We start from the raw sequence: 17,323 nt of genomic DNA on the forward strand, positions 1-17,323 counted from the left end.
GCTGAAGTGCCCCATTTTTCAAAAGAAAGTTCCTTTCCACTTGTCTTCCATATGACTCTTAACTTATCTAAAGGGCTTAAACATATTTTATGCCACCATAGCACCGGTTCCACATTGAAAAAAATCAACATTGAAAGATGAACTACCATGAAAATCCTCTACCTGTGGTGGTGACCACATCCTATGCTATAAAGTACTGATAAATAAAAATGATGGATAAAATAATAAAATCCAGGATGTAACACATCCAGAGACCAAATCTTTAGTACTCTGAAAAAATGGACTGTATTAAAATGTAATTTAAGTAAAATAAAATGCAACTACTTAAACTGCACAGTATGTTGAGTTTTAACATCGTTTAAGTAGTAGAATAATTCCATCACACACAAAATTCCCATGACACTTTGCAATGAATCTTTTTCCACCCCTGGTTGTAGGCAACCACTGATCTGCATTTTTTCACTGTAGATTCGTTTGCCTTTTCTTGAATTTCATGTAAATGGAATCATATGGTGCATAGTCTTTTATGTCTGGCTTTTTTGTTCATCATTATGTTTTTAACATTCAAACTTGTTGGCATATTAGTAGTTTATTACTTTTTATTGCTGACTCATGTTCCATTGTACAAATGTAGTACGGTTTGTTTATTCATTTGTTAATGAACAGTTTTTTTCCTCAAACTCTGGCTACTATGAATAAAAGTGTTATTAACATATATGTTCAAGTCTCTGTCTAAACATGTTTCCATTTTTCTTAATACATAGAACTGGAATTACTACGGAAAGTGTATCTTTGAGTTTGTAAGAAACTTGAACAATCTTCCAAAGTGGTCATACCATCTTCTATTTCCAATAGTACTACATGAGAGTTTCAAATTCCTCTACATCATTGCCAGCAGGTGGTATTTATTTTCAGCATTTTCAGTTTTAGCCATTTTACTGAGTGTATAGTTGTATCTCATCACTTTTTAAAAAATTCCCATTTCTTTGCTATTAATAAAATTAAACACGTTTGTGTGTGCTTACTGTCCATTTGTATATCTTCTTTTGTGGAGTTATATTTTATAAGGGTTTTTAACATATTTTTGATACAAACCTTTCAAAAACAGGTGTATTCCTAATTCTGTGTTTTCTCCCAGTCAGTAGTTTCTTTTCTTTTTAAAAAACAATGTGTTTTGAAGAGCAAAGATTTTTAATTTTGATGAAATCTAACTTAAGTATTTTTTTCTTGGGCCTTGTGACCTGGCTAAATTCACTTATTAGTTTTGATCATCTTTTTGTAGTCTCCTTGGGATTGTGTATATAAATAATCATGCCATCTACAAATCAAGACAATTTTGCCTCTTCCTTTCCATTCTGAGTGCTTTTTATTTCTTCTTTGTTACTGTAAATGCTAATACTTTCAGTGCAATGTAGAAGATATGTGGTAAAAAAAAATCCTTGCCTTGTTCCCAATCTTAGAACGAAAGCATGTATTTGGTCTTTGACCATTAGATATGATGCCATGTATAGGTTTTTCATAATGCACTTCATCAAATTGAGGAGATTCTCTTCTAGTCTTAATTTGCTTAAAATTTTAAACATGAAATGGTAAATTTCAAATGCTTTATCTGCATTTATTGAGATAACTGGCTTTCTTCCTATATTGTTAATATGGTAAATTTTCTAATGTTCTATTACTATGATGTTTTTCAAAAGTTAAACTAAACTTGTACTCTTGTGACAAATCCCACTTGATCATGATGTATTTTCTTTTTGTATATTACACTTAAAAAAAAATCTCCAGGGCTTCTGTTTATTTTTGATATATTTCATTCTCTCTTCATCATGCTCATTTTTCCTTTAAATATTTATAATATCTATTTTAAAGTCCTTTCCTCTTAATTCCGTCATCTGGCTATTCATAATAGCCAGAGTTTGGGGGAAAAAACTGTTCATTAACAAATGAATAAACAAATTGTACTACATTTGTACAATGGAACATGAGTCAGCAATAAAAGTAATAAACTACTAATATGCCAACAAGTTTGAATGTAAATTCAAGAAAAGGCAAACGAATCTACAGTGAAAAAATGCAGATCAGTGGTTGCCTACAACCAGGGGTGGAAAAAGATTCATTGCAAAGTGTCATGGGAATTTTGTGTGTGATGGAATTATTCTACTATTTAAACAATGTTAAAACTCAACATACTGTGCAGTTTAAATAGTTGCATTTTATTTTACTTAAATTAAATTTTAATATAGTCCATTTTTTCAGAGTCCTAAAGATTTGGTATCTGGATGTGTTACATCCTGAATTTTATTATTTTATCCATCATTTTTATTTATCAGCACTTTATAGCATAGGATGGGTCATGTTTTCCTTCATTTCACGTCTAGGTATAGTAATTTTCGATTGAATGGTAAACATATTAAATTTTACTTGTTGAGTGCTGAATTGTGTTGTCTTCTCCGAAGAGTATTGGACTTTGTTCTAGTAGCCAGTTAAGTTACTTGCAGATCATTTTGATCCTTTTGAGGTTTGTTTGTAAACTTTGTTAGGGCAGAAGTATAGTAGCCTTTTATCTAGGGCTAATTTAGCTCTACTCTTAAGGAGTGACTCTTGGTGTCTCTACTGAATTTCCTGAAAGTTCTATGAAGTTTCTGAACTTGGGCTAGTCAGAACTCAAATGTCTCCCAACCCTATGTGAGCTCTGGGGATTGTTTGACTTATGGATCCCTGGCCACTCTTTGCATGGCCTTGGAGAGTTTCACCCTATTCGTGTGCAGGTTAGTATTTATCAAGTGTCTCGGGGCGGACTCGATTTCTGGAGCTGTTTCTGTGTAACCCTCTCTTCTCTGGTATTATAACCTGGAAACACCAGCAGCCTCAGCCTTCCTAAACTTTGACCTCTGTCTCCTCAACTTAGTGTGATTTCTGTGCTCTATTTAGAATATACCTCCTCCACTAAAGTCCAGAAAGTGCCTTCAGCAGAAGCCAGGGAAAACACAAGGTCAGCTTCATTTGTTACACTTATTTTAGGAATTAGAGTCTTGAACTGCCTATAATCTAATGTCTGAACACATTTATTTCATATATTTTCTCCAGTTGCCTGATTGATTACAGTAGGAGGCTTAAAGTTAGACCTAGTTTCTTCCTCATGTACAGAAGCAAAGTTAGCTTTCATTCTTCTTATTTTCATTCCAAAGCAATGTAACTCTTTCTAAATAAACTAGTATGCATTAATATTTTAAGAATAGGCCGGGCACGGTGGCTCACACCTGCAATCCCAGCACTTTGGGAGACTGAGGCGGGCGGATCACGAGGTCAGGAGATCAAGACCATCCTGGCTAACATAGTGAAATCCCGTCTCTACTAAAAATAGAAAAAAATTAGCCAGGCGTGGTGGCGGGTGCCTGTAGTCCCAGCTACTCGGGAGGCTGAGGCAGGAGAACGGAGTGAACCCAGGAGGCAGAGCTTGCAGTGAGCCTAGATGGCGCCACTGCACTCCAGCCTGAGCGACACAGCAAGACTCTGTCTCAAAAAAAAAAAAAAAATTTAAGAATAAACATCCTGGCTAGGCACAGTTGCTCATGCCTATAATCTTGCTACTTTGGGAGGCCGAAGTGGGAGGATTACTTGAGCCCAGGAGTTGGAGACCAGCCTGGGCAACATGGCAAGACACCATCTCTTAAAGAAAAAAAAAAATTAGTCAGGTGTGGTGGCATGGGCCTGTGGTCCCAGCTACTCAGGAGGCTGAGGGGAAGATTGCTTGAGTCTAGGAGGTTGAGGCTATGGTGAGACATGGTTGCACCAGTACACTCCAGCCTGGGCAATAGAGCAAGACCTTACCTCAAAAAATAAAAATAAAAATAAAAATAAATAGCTCGATACTATTTTGTAATGCTACCAGTGCCCAAATCAGTTTTGGAATATTTTGTGGAAAAATACATTCGACAAATATTTAAGGTCATCAAGAAAATCAGTCATACCATGTTCTCAGGAATGCTGATTTTGAAGGCCAAAACCAAATGTTTAAGTCCTAACTCAAGTTTACTAAGCTGGGTGGCAATGAGTATTAGCAGTATGGGTATTAGTTTTCTTACCTGTAAAGTCAGCTGTACCCTGATCTACATAAATGAAGCACTCTTGAGTTGTACAGCACGTAGCCTGAATAACTATGAAGGAGCAGCCCTGGCTATATCAAGATACTTTCATCCGAAAGAAAAGATTCAAATCAAAATGGCTTACACAATAAATTTATTATCTTACCTAGCAAAATGTTCAGATGTAGTGGTGGTTCCAAGGTTAATCTGATGGCTCATGTTATTAAGAACCCAAGTCCTTTCTTTCCCCCTCCCATCCTCACCTCCCTCCTCAGTTACTTTTCTCTCTGTATAGTTATACAATGGCTACAGAAGCTCCAAGCATCATGGCCTCTGACAACCATCTCCAAAGACAAGAGAGTATGTCTCTTTGGGACACAAGTTATCCACCGGACACTTCTCCAGAAGTCTCCCAGCAGACTTGCTCGCTTGTCACTACCTAGAATTCTATCACATGCCTTTATTAAGCGATCACTCTCAAGAGGAATGGAATACTATGGTTGGCTTACTCACAAAGACTCACCCCTGGAATCCTATGGCTAACCAGCATCTAAAAAGAGTGGAAGGAAGGAGTGAAGATAGACAAAACTGCTACTGAATAGGCAATTGAAGTGTCTATTTATTGTATAGATATTTTGTATGTAAATACCTATTCAATAAAAAAACTAACTTAAGTTAGATCTTATATGTGAAGTTAACCTGCATCTCAATCATTACGTAATGTCGTATCAATTTTAATCCTTAAATGACATTTTTTAGTAAATTCACCAGTTATATCTACTAGCTAAATTGACCCTACTTGGTTGTAAAAGATTTTTTAAATGTTTAAAAAGCAAACAATGCACACTGGCTGCAGACATATTATATACAGATAAGGAAGATAACATTAGTTTTCCCAAATTCTACCAACTAGAGGAAAAAGCTAACATTTAAATACATACATACATCCCCTTCAGAATTTTCTCAAAGCTAAGTACAACATATTTTACAGAAATACTATACATTCTATACTATATCCAGCCTTTCAACTTAATTTACTAATATTTACATAGATTTACATAATACGTTTTAACGGTTGGGTAGAATCTGTCTTTGTTTCAAAAAAGTCACTTCTCTATTCAAAAGAATTTGAGACTTGGCACGATGAAGATAGTCATAAAAGTGCATCACGAATGCTGAATGCAATCTTGAAAAAGCTGTGAAAACATCTGGAGATTAGAAAAATGACTAGACTAAGTCTATAGCCTCTCCAGGCCTTCTACTGTCTCCGTGCAAATCTGTGTCATGCAAATGCCTCACTCGTTTTTAATGGCCTACTGAAGTCAGAGCTTTCCTTTCACCTCTGCCCAAGATCTATTCCCAAATGGGAATAAGCCTTATTTCTCTTTTTCATTCACTACTGAATCCCTCTTTAAGGTTCAACCACATTCTTTTGATAGCCACTACCATGATTATTAGGGCTATTTTTACTAAGGGACGTCCATTCAGAGATAATAAGGATGTTCTTTCAAGTCCAGCTTAATACTTGATTTTAAAAAAAGGTTTTATTTTATTTATTTATTTGGGACAGAACCTCACTCTGTGGGACAGAGCTTCACTCTGTTGCCCAGGCTGGAGTGCAGTGGTACGATCTTGGCTCACTGCAACATCGTTCTCCTGTGTTCAAGTGATTCTCCTGCCTCAGCCTCCCCAGTAGCTGGGACTACAGGTGTGTACTACCATGCCTGGCTAATTTTTGTATTTTTTAGTAGAGATGGGGTTTTGCCATGTTGGCCAGGCTGGTCTGGAACTCCTGGCCTCAGGTGACCTGCCCACCTTGGCCTCCCAAATTGCTGGGATTACAGGCGTGAGCCATTGCACCCGGCGAAAAAAGGTTTTAAATTTAAAAAACATTTAAAGAATGAACTATGCACAATTTATGGTATACCTATAATGCTTTTTTCTTTAGGCGTCTAATGAGAACAGCCTAGCTAATCTTCATGTGTATGGCTAAGGAAGAGAAACTACAAATGGATATCATATGGTGATTTTGCCACTGCCTTTCCATGGATTTAAATGCTAAGGTGCAAAATTCTTTCAGTGAAGGTGCAATGAGCTTTTTCCTTTCACCTTTGATTTAGCCAACTGCCCATCTAGCACACCTATAAATACTTCTTTTGCTACGGTAACTCAAACATCTGTTAGCCCCAGTCTTACCCAAAATCTCTACTTTCTAGGAACCTCTGTATACCTACCTGAGCTTTTTCTTTAGCACCATCAGTCTTTCCAGCTAACCACAGCAAATGCGAATGTTCCATCTCCTGAATATCACTCGCTGAAAGTAAAATTTGGGGCAGTTTCTACAGTCTAGAAAGCAGATAGGGTTAAGCTATGTCTACATAAGAGAAAAACTACAAAAAGGTAAATGAAAATTAAAGCTGTTCATGTGACTAGAAAAAAAATGCTTGATACTGCTCAAGGAAATGAGAGGACACAAACAAATGGAAAAACATTCCATACTCATGGACAGGAAGAATCAATATTGTGAAAATGGCCATGCTGCCCAAAGTAATTTAAAGATTCAATGCCATCCCCATCAAGCTACCATTGACTTTCTTCACAGAATTAGAAAAAACTACTTTAAATTTCATATGGAACCAAAAAAGAGCCTGTATAGCCAAGACAATCCTAAGCAAAAAGAACAAAGCTGGAGGCATCACACTACATGACTTCAAACTATACTATGAGGCTATGGTAACCAAAACAGCATGGTGCTGGTACGAAAACAGATATATAGAGCAATGGAACAGAACAGAGGCCTCAGAAATAATGCCACACATCTACAACCATCTGATCTTTGACAAACCTGACAAAAACAAGCAACAGGGAAAGGATTCCCTATTTAATAAATGGTGTTGGGAAAAGTGGCTAGCCATATGCAGAAAACTGAAACTGGGCCCCTTCCTTACAACTTATACAAAAATTAACTCAAGATGGATTAAAGACTTAAATGTAAGACCTAAAGCCATAAAAACCCTAGAACAAAACTTAGGCAATACCATTCAGGACATAGGCATGGGCAAAGACTTCACGACTAAAACACCAAAAGCAATGGCAACAAAAGACAAAATTGACAAATAGGACTTAATTAAACTAAAGAGCTTCTGCACAGCAAAAGAAACTATCATCAGAGTGAACAGGCAACCTCCATAATGGGAGAAGATTTTTGCAATCTAGCCATCTGACACAGGGCTAGTATCCAGAATCTACAAAGAACTTAAACAAACTTACAAGAAAAAAAACAAACAACCCCATCAAAAAGTGGGCAAAGGATATGAACAGACACTTCTCAAAATAAGCCATTTATGCAGCCAACAAACATATGAAAAAAAGCTCATCATCACGGGTCATTAGAGAAATGCAAATCAAAACCACAGTGAGATATCATTTCATGCCAGTTAGAATGGTGATCATTAAAAAGTCAGCAAACAGACGCTGGAGAGGATGTGGAGAAATAGGAATGCTTTTACACTATTGGTGGGAGTGTAAATTAGTTCAATCACTGTAGAAGACAGTGTGGCGATTCCTCAAGGATCTAGAACCAGGAATACCATTTGAACCAGCAATCCCATTACTGGGTATATACCCAAAGGATTATAAATCATTCTACTATAAAGACACTTGGACATGTATGTTTATTGCAGCACTGTTCACAATAGCAAAGACTTGGAATCAACTCATATGCCCATCAATGATAGACTGGATAAAGAAAATGTGGCACATAAACACCATGGAATACTATGCAGCCATAAAAAAGGATGAGTTCATGTCCTTTGCAGGGACATCAATGAAGCTGGAAATCATCATTCTCAGAAAACTAACACAGGAACAGAAAACCAAACACTGCATGTTCTCACTTGTAAATGGAAGTTGAACAATGAGAACACATGGACACAGGGAGGGGAGCATCACACACTGGTGCCTGTTGGGGTGGGGGACTAGGGGAGGGACAGCATTAGGAGGAATACCTAACGTAGGTGATGGTTTGATGGGTGCAGCAAACCACCATGGCACGTGAATACCTGTGTAACAAACCTGTACATTTTGCACTTGTATCTCAGAATTTAAAGTATAATAATAAGAAATGTTTAATACTTTTCAAAATTCAAAATCTATATTAAGTTGTTAGGAAAAAAGAGTCCAAATATTGAGCACTGGTTGGGCGGTAGGGAGAAAGAGCCCTCTTCTGTTGATGGTAGGAGGCTAAACTGGTACAGTCGTCTGGAGAGTAGCATGGCACTATGATGGCAAGTTCAGCAAGTACAGACCTAACAATCAGGGCATACTCCCCCGTGTAGATCCTAGAGAAGCTCTTACCTTAGGATATTAGTTATCTATTGCCAGATAACAAATTACTCAAAACGGAGTATTTAAACCAACAATAAACAAATTACTCAAAACGGAGTATTTAAACCAACAATAAACATTTATTATCTCATAGTTTCTGTGGGTCAAGAAGTCAGGAGTGGCTTAGCTGGGTAGTTCTGGCTCAGGGTTGCTTATGAAGTTTCAATCGAGATGTTGCCTGGGGCTCCGGTCATCTGAATGTATAACTTGGGCTGAAGGATCCACTTCTAAGATGCCTCAGTCACAGGGCTGGTAAGTTGGTGGTAGCTATTGGCTGCTCCATAGGGCTTGGCTGCTAGAGCATCCTCATAACATAGTGGCTGGTTTTGCCCAGAACAAGTAATCCAAGAGAACAAGTAATCCAAGAGAACAAGGCAGAAGCAACAGTGTTATTTTATGGCTTAGTCTGGGAATTCACAAGCTATCACTATGCCCTATTATGTTGTCACAAAGATTAACCCTGATACAATGTGGAAAGGGAGTATACATGGGCATGAATACTAGAAGGCACGGATCACTTGGGGATATTTTGGAAACTGGATTCCATATACAAGTCTATGTATTAAAAAAAATCACTGCAGTATTATTTGCAGTGACAATGAGTTGCAGGCAACCTAGGTTTTTTGTTTCTAGAGAAACTTGTAAGTAAAATGTGGTGTATGCCTCTGATGGAATACCTTATAGCAATCAAAACCAATGAACTAGAGTTATACATTTTTTCAACTAAAAAGAAACAGAAACAGAATTTAAAAACAATAAGATTTATAGCATAATGCAACTGATATGTCTAAAAACCACGGTGTACATATGTATTTTTCATATCATACAAAGAAACATAATGCTAAATAAATACATAAAGGGTCATCTGGAAAGGCGTATTTTAAGTAGTTGTATATGGGGGAAGTGGAGATGAACTGAAGAATAAAACAAAAAAAGTAACAAAGAGGGGCTTTGCAAGAATAATGTAAAGAGTGTGCCATGAATTGAAGAAAGGAACTAATTACCTCAATTGGTTGAGGTTTAAAAAATTCCTTTTTCTGGTAGAGTTGTAATGTGGCTAAAGCAAGTCTAAGAGATCTTGTTGAAGCAAGATTCCTAGAAGATAAGATTCTATTCATTTCCCTATTTTTTAAAGTCACATCCTTGTGGAAAGAAAATTTTAGTGGCTCGGCCGGGTGCAGTGGCTCACGCCTGTAATCCCAGCACTCTGGGAGGCCGATGCGGGCAGATCACGAGGTCAGCAGATCAAGACTACCCTGGCTAACACGGTGAAACCCCGTCTCTATTAAAAATACAAAAATTAGCCAGGCATAGTGGCGGACACCTGTAGTCCCAGGTACTCAGGAGGCTGAGGCAGGAGAATGGCATGAACGTAGGAGGCAGAGCTTGCAGTGAGCAGAGATTGTGCCACTGTCCTCCAGCCTGGGTGACAGAGTGAGACTCCATCTCAAAAAAAAAAAAAAAAAAAAAAAAAAGAAAAGAAAAGAAAAGAAAATTTTAGTAGCTTATGTCTGTAATCCCAGCACTTTGGGAGGCTGAGGCAGGCAGATCATCTGAGGTCAGGAGTTTGAGAACAGCCTGGTCAATATGGTAAAACTCCCATCACTACTGAAAATACAGAAATTAGTCAGGTGTGGTGGCACATGCCTGTAGTCCCAGCTACTCAGGAAGCTGAGGCACAAGAATCACTTGAACCTGGGAGGTAGAAGCTGCAGTGAGCTATGATCACACCACTGCACTCCAGCCTGGGCAATCGAGCAAGACTGCATCTCAAAAATAAAATAAAATAAAATACCTCTTTTATTCTCCTTGTTGAAATAAAATTCTTTTAGCAAGACACAAACCTCTTTCATTTCTCAAATGGAGATATTTGAAATGCAAATAACCTTGAAAGAGGTAGCTCATAAATTAAATGTACAATTATGAATAAATGTCTTGACAGCAGATTTCCTTGTTGAGGAGTGTTTAACGGAAGAAAGCTAAAGGAACAGAATTTTGAATTTCCCTATAGACTATGGGGATTGAGGGGCTGGAAAAGAGAAGGAGCATGGAGGGTTACATTAAGGTACTACAGACAGATTAGATCCTTGATAATTCAGATTAAAACTGGTGCTTGTGAAAAATTTTATTTTAGAGTTGGAACAAGAAAAAGAACACCTTGCATTTATGGCTAATTTACTTCTTTTGAGTTTTAGGTGTATCTATAGACACATTTTCACCTGTTTAATTTTCACTGTGGTTAACAACTCAAATATTAATTTACTGTCTACATACTGTTTCAAACTGATGATTATCTTCTGTGTTCAGCAGTAGTGGATTGTTTGGTTATCCTTGGTGGGTCACCACTTGAGTGATTATCTAAATCTAAACTTGAAAGTAGACCGGTTTGTAAATAATTCACAGTGCATGTTAGGACTAAAATGAAGAAGGGTCAGGTGAAAGCCTAAGTTATCTTAATGAAAATATGTTATATATACTGGCAATTATGTGACAGCAGAGAGTTAGGATAATTTTTTTTTAATTTGAGGAGAACAATGATATTGCTTTTATTGAGAATAAGCCCAACCTAGGGGCCTGGGAGTGCATGAGTCACTTACATAACAAGTGATCCACATATGTATTGTAACCACTGTCACCTACTGCAACCGCAGCCCTTGTGGGATCATGTCCACTCAGTGTTTAACAGCTACGTCTGCTGAGTAATAACAATGAAGACACCAGTCCAAAGTAGCCAGTGTTTACCAAGCCTTCCTTTTTTCCCTATTTTTAAAATTATCACTCTCAACAAATTTTGTGTGTGTGTTTAAGTACTTGCTTATTTATGAGCCCCTCAGGCACCAGACATGTAATTATCAAGCCCCTTATATACCATCTAATATAAATTAACATAAGCATATATAATCTCTAAGGTAAAAAAAAAATCATCATGAAGAATCCTCATGGAGCATCAGGCAGTTGTAGAAACATAAAAACCAGACACTGTTATTCACGGTGCTGCCTTCTTCCCTGCTCTACAAGGCATTTTTGCTTAAACATCAGCCTCTTTAAGACATCACTGCAATATCTGGTTAACAGAAACTGACATATTTACATAATAACAGCTGATTTTCATGTAAGTCTTCACAAACAATCTAGAGATACTGAAAATACTCTGTGGCTTTGAAGCTTTGTGAAGTTAAAACTTTTTTCAAAACATTTCTATTCTCTCTTCATGATGAAAAGCAGTGGACATTATCTAAGGCCCACTTCAAGGGGCTATTAGCTCCATGGAGGCAGGGCCTGTCTTGTATGTCAATGATTCTCTGGAGTCTGGCGGCCCCTAGCAGGGCAGCAAACTATGTTTCTTGAATTCTTGGAGAAATACATGTCTTATTAGACTAATTTATATATCTGTTTTTCTTCTTGACAATTGAGTTGTCTGGCTACCCACAGAGGCATTTTTCAGACCAGAACAAGATCTAATGTATTCTAATATTTTCATCTTGAAAATGTGAAATAAGAAAGAAGACCAGGTCCAGAGAAGTTTACAGACCAGTGAGGCTTACAGGCTACAGAAGTTTGGCCACTTGACTTAAACTCACCCTCTTCCACCCAGCCCAGTGCTCTTTGAACCACACTCTACACACTGTTCTTCCTTTAGGTCTCTGTAAAAATCAAATTTAAATCAACTGGCTTTTTAAAAAAGAATATATTTTCAGGTATATTAAGAAAAACTAAAAAATTAGTTTGTAAAAGTCTTTTATTGTATCCGTGCCATACATAGTGAAAAATAACACTCCTAAAAAAAAGAATGCTACCTTTTCCACAACATTTTATTTTAAATAAAACTTCAAGTACTCTTACATAGGTACAAAAAAAATTCTGATCTATTTGCCTCCAACAGGCCACCACAACACACAGTAGATAAAACACAGTGGTTACAAATGTCTTTTAAATTTATTTCTGAGGCAAGGCAAATGGGAGGGAAATGTTTCTATGAAAAAATACTGTGTGCGTAGGAAATTGTCACAATTTTATTCCACATGGATACAAATGATTATACTTTAATTTAGGCCCTGGTGGCTTAAAATTATATAACAAAATAGAAAAATGGAAAACTAATATCCCCTACACCCTGTTTCAAAGGCAGGCACTACCAAGATTAAGGAGACGCCACAGTGTTGGTAGAGGATAATGACTGTACAGACTGTATAGCTATCATTACCTTCAGATGAAAATAAAATGCTACAATCCTCTAAGGCATGAACAATAATGTCTGCAAACAATATATACACATAATACATATTTAAAACAAGACTTAATATAAACAAGAATGAACAGTATATACATGTCAATGTTTTCACTGTTTTGAAATACAATTTAACTACACAAGTGATGCAGCAACATATATATATAAATGTACTTGTAACTCTACAGTAAAGTTTCTTTTTGGTGCTCTTATAGCACATCAGTGTAAACAGTTTAACTTGGCTTTGTTTTATATTTTAAAACATTCCTTGTTGTATTTTCAAGATTTAAAGCAATTTTCTAGTTCTTCCTTTTCACAGAAAACGAAGATTCTGGATGTGGTTTAATCATAAATAATTCATAAAATTAAATACATTCACTAAAAAATAAACTACAAAGTAAAAAAATGAAAAATAGATATTTATTGAGAGGGAAAGGAGAACCATTTCCCACGTTAGAGCTCTGGTGTTGAGTATTCAGTGCGATTTGATATATTTTAATTGCTATTGCACTATAACACCCCTTCCTTTGAAAATTCTTTGGGTGTGCTTCCCTGTTCTACCTAAATTAGCTGATAAATCACACAAACCAATAACCGAGGGCCTTGGTTGTTGTAGGAGTGAAGCCTTTAAAAATGGTATCATTCTTCTGATACTTTTTTTTTTTATACTTATCTTAAGGAAAAAGAAAGTCATTATGTATGTGCCTTGCACGTTTATGTAAATACAGTTCACATTGCTGGTCTCATTTGTCCTTGTTTAAAAGGAAAAAAATAAAGAGATTATTATAACTTCAGCTCACTTTGAAAGTATCTGTCCACTTTTTTTCAAAATACTTCCTCATATTGTGGCCAGCTCTGCCTATATCAGAATCATCTTCATTAAATGTTTCACAGTTGTCAAAAACAAGCCTGACATCTAGAGCAAAGGTTTCAAGGTTTGGATACCTGAAAGAAAACACATAATTAGAGATTGCTTTCATAGAGTGGATTTGTTTTGTAAACAAATAAAGAGGTAATAAAGGGTAACAATGAAAGAAAGATGATTAGGATAACTGCATTTAAACTGATATATATGATACCCTTTTATAAATGGAACATTTAAAAATTTTTGTGTGTTCTGAAACATACTGGATTTAAAGAACAGGTTAAATGGAAAAATATATTTCTCCGAAGATCAAAACATATTTCAACAGGCATTCTCCCCATAACCCGTCTCCTGTTTGACCTGTATCACACAATTCTGTCACAGGACCTATCCCACTTGACTAGTTTATTAAGTTCTCTGACCAAATGTATCACTTGCGGGATCCTATTATCTGTATTTGAACATGCTCAGCTGCAGTAGAAATCATGTCAATGCTCCCCATGCAACGATAAAAATTACACTTTTCCTGTAGCTTTTATATACACCCCAAGATATGGTGCTCTGTGTTAAGTCTTCCCCATTTCCCATTTCTCTTCTCTTCATATATGCTCTTCTGCCCAAGCATTAGAGTATGACGAACTCAAACAAGCAAAATAAGCATATGCTATGTCTCTACTAGAGGTAACATTACAAGGGTCTGTCTTTCAACAAGAAGTACTATGGCTTCTGTGCTTTTCTGGTGGGATAAGCTCAATTCTCTTTCTCTGTAGAAAAACAGAAAAAAGAAAGGTGGATGAATCTACGTAAGCTTATTAGTAAGAAGGGAATGGTCATTTCAAGCCAACTCAAGCCAATTCAACAAATTTTAAGACAGCTTTTAGAAATGCAAATTTTAAGTTAACTCTAACCTATGACAAGCTGGATACTAAAATAATGTAACCATTAAAAATATTCCATGAGTGTAAATCAGTACAACCACTATGAAGAATAGTTTGTAGGTTCCTCAAAAAACTAAAAACAGAGATACCATGATATCCAGCAATCCCACTGCTGGATATATACCCAAAAGAAAGGAGATCAGTATACGAAAGAGATATTTGCACTCCTATGTTTGGTGCAGCACTGTTCACAACAGCCAAGATTTAGAAGCAATCTAAGTGTCCATCAAGGGATGAATGGATAAAGAAAATGTGATACTTAAACACAATGGAGCACCATTCAGTCATTAAAAAAAAGAATGAGATTTTGTCATTTGAAACAACGTGGATCAAATTGGAGGTCATTATATTAAGTGAAATAAGCCAGGCACAGAAAGACAAACATCACGTGTTCTCACTTATTTGTGGGATCTAAAAATCAAAACAATTGAGCTCATGGAAACAGAGTACAAGGATAGTTACCAGAGGCTGGGAAGTGCAGTGGGGAGGTGGGGATAGTTACTGGGCACAAAAAAATAGAAGGAAAGAATAAGTAGGTGATAGCACAACAAGGAGACTATAGTCAATAATAGTTTAATTGTACACTTTAAAATAAGTAAAAGAGTAGAATTGGATTATTTGTAACACAAAGGATAAATACTTGAGGTGAGGAATACCCAATTTTCCATGATGTGATTACGCATTGCATGCCTGTATCTCGTGTATCTATAAATATACACCTACTGTGTAGCCACAAAAACTTAAATAAAAATTAAAAAAAGAGAAATACCCTATGAGGCACTGACGCTGTGAGAACTTGTCGAAGTGGAATTCTATTTCTTTGGTGACATATCTTGTATGACCTTTCACTCCCTTCTTCTGTGTGATAATGAAAGGAATATTTCTCTATGTGTAATGTGCTCACAGAGTTAAGTCAGCCCTTAGGTAACCTCATCCATTTTCCTAGGAATTATTTGCTTATTATTATTGAGGTTAGGGAATTCACATAAAATAAACCATATGAAGGTGGATGATTCAGTGGCATTTAAGTCACAACAATGTATTATCGTCACCTCTAAAACACTGTCATCACCCTGAAAGGAAACGCCATACTCATTGAACAGGTACTCCCCATTCCTCCCTCTTCCCAGCACCTGGCAACCACCAATCTTCTATCTGTCTCTATGGATTTATCTATTCTAGATACTTCATATAAATGGAATCATACAATATGTGTGGGAATAATTTTTATAAAATATTTTAAGTTAATTTGAGAACTACTTCTCTCTTTGTTCCTTACCCAAAGAAAAGGTTAATGATCAACATTAGGGAGAGTGGAATCCAGGAGAGAATTCTAGGTGAGATTCTAGGTGAAAAAAGCATACAACTCATATGTGTGTCCTTCCTTTATGGGATGGGGCAGCTGATGGAAATCAGAAAAATTCATTTAAGTAGGCCCCTCCCTCTATTCCAAAAATTTCTAGTTTAAAAATTTGAAACATGGTTTGTGAGTTTTGGTTCCAACTCATTAATTTCAGTTTAGTCAAACAACTCAAAGTGGAGAGTTCAAGGAGCTTGAATCTACTGAGTTTTGCTTCCCACACAGCTGGCATTACAAACAGGATTACACAGACTGTTTCCTTCTCTCTTCCTCTTCCCCAAAGGAGCTCTGATTTGGTAGCTTTTTTTTTTTTTGAGACAGTCTCACTCTGTTGCCCAGGCTGGAGTGCAGTGGCGTGGTCTCAGCTTACTCCAACCTCCACCTCCGGTTTCAAGTGATTCTCGTGCCTCATCCCTGAGTAGCTGGGACTACAAGCATACACCACCACGCCCAGCTAATTTTTGTACTTTTAGTACAGACGAGAGTTCACCATATTGGCCAGGCTGGTCTCAAACTCCTGACTTTAAGTGATCCATCTGCCTCCACCTCCCAAAGTGCTGGGATTAGAGGCATGAGCCACCTCGCCTGGCCCATATGATTTTGTAGCATTTTATATATATATATATATTTCTAAGCCTATTTGTTTTAACAATTTTGAGGTTTACGTTAATCTTTTATCTAGGAATTGGAAGATGATGGAAGTTAAAATCAAGAGTTAACTTAAATACTAGTAAAGTCTTCATGTGTAATTCTTTTTCTCGGCCATGTTAGTTACAAATTTCATTGTGCCATCCACCTAGACAACTGACTATTTTGATAGAACAAACAAAAGAGGCCGGGCATTGTGGCTCACGCCTGTAATCCCAGCACTTTGGGAGGTGGAGGTGGGTGGATCACCTGAGGTCAGGAGTTTGAGACCAGCCTGGCTAACATGGTGAAACCCCGTTTATACTAAAAATACAAAACATTAGCCAGGTGTGGTGGCGCGCACCTCTAATCCCAGCTACTTGGCAGGCTGAGGCAGGAGAATTGCTTGAACCCCGGGGGGGCGGAGGTTGCAGTGAGCCGAGATGCACCACTGCACTCCAGCTTGGGCAAGAGTGAAACTCCGTCTTAAAAAAAAAAAAAAAAAAAAAGAACAAACAAAAGAACTAGTCCATATCTAGATAACAGTGTTTACATATTGGAACCAATAAGTACCAATCAATCATTTTAATGGTTTTAAATGCTTCCTGAATTTAGGCAGGTCCCTTCTGTAATTAAAAAATAATAAAACAAAACAGACATAAACCTTTAGACGACTGTTATTTCATCCTCCAAAGAAATAAATTAGTCATTTGGTCAACCTAGTAAATCACTTGATATATGTGAGGGACACAGATCATTATAAGTTCTATTTAACTCTTCTAAATTGAATATAAATCATAGAGTACAGTTATTTTCACCAAAAGAATGTATAGG

The 17,323-nt window shown here is 36.9% G+C and overlaps 1 protein-coding gene across 50 annotated transcripts in view; it reads right to left on the reverse strand.

The window, feature by feature from the left end:
* Positions 1 to 8,531: 8,531 nt before the first annotated feature.
* The window catches only part of BAZ2B (bromodomain adjacent to zinc finger domain 2B), a 315,913-nt gene continuing 307,121 nt past the window's right edge, over positions 8,532 to 17,323 (reverse strand). For 46 of the 50 annotated variants that reach the window (XM_077957047.1, XM_077957045.1, XM_077957032.1 and 43 more), the window contains 2 exons: positions 13,500 to 13,644; positions 8,532 to 8,791 (listed from right to left, as the gene is read on the reverse strand). In XM_077957047.1, the coding sequence (XP_077813173.1) occupies positions 8,699 to 8,791; positions 13,500 to 13,644 (238 nt within the window). In that variant the 3' untranslated portion in view covers positions 8,532 to 8,698. Of the gene's footprint in view, positions 8,792 to 12,192; positions 13,645 to 17,323 lie in introns of those variants that run through there. The other 4 variants (XM_028830739.2, XM_077957031.1, XM_028830738.2 and 1 more) reach the window with 1 other exon arrangement.

The sequence above is a fragment of the Macaca mulatta genome, chromosome 12, assembly GCF_049350105.2.
Source record: "Macaca mulatta isolate MMU2019108-1 chromosome 12, T2T-MMU8v2.0, whole genome shotgun sequence".
NCBI lineage: Eukaryota > Metazoa > Chordata > Mammalia > Primates > Cercopithecidae > Macaca > Macaca mulatta.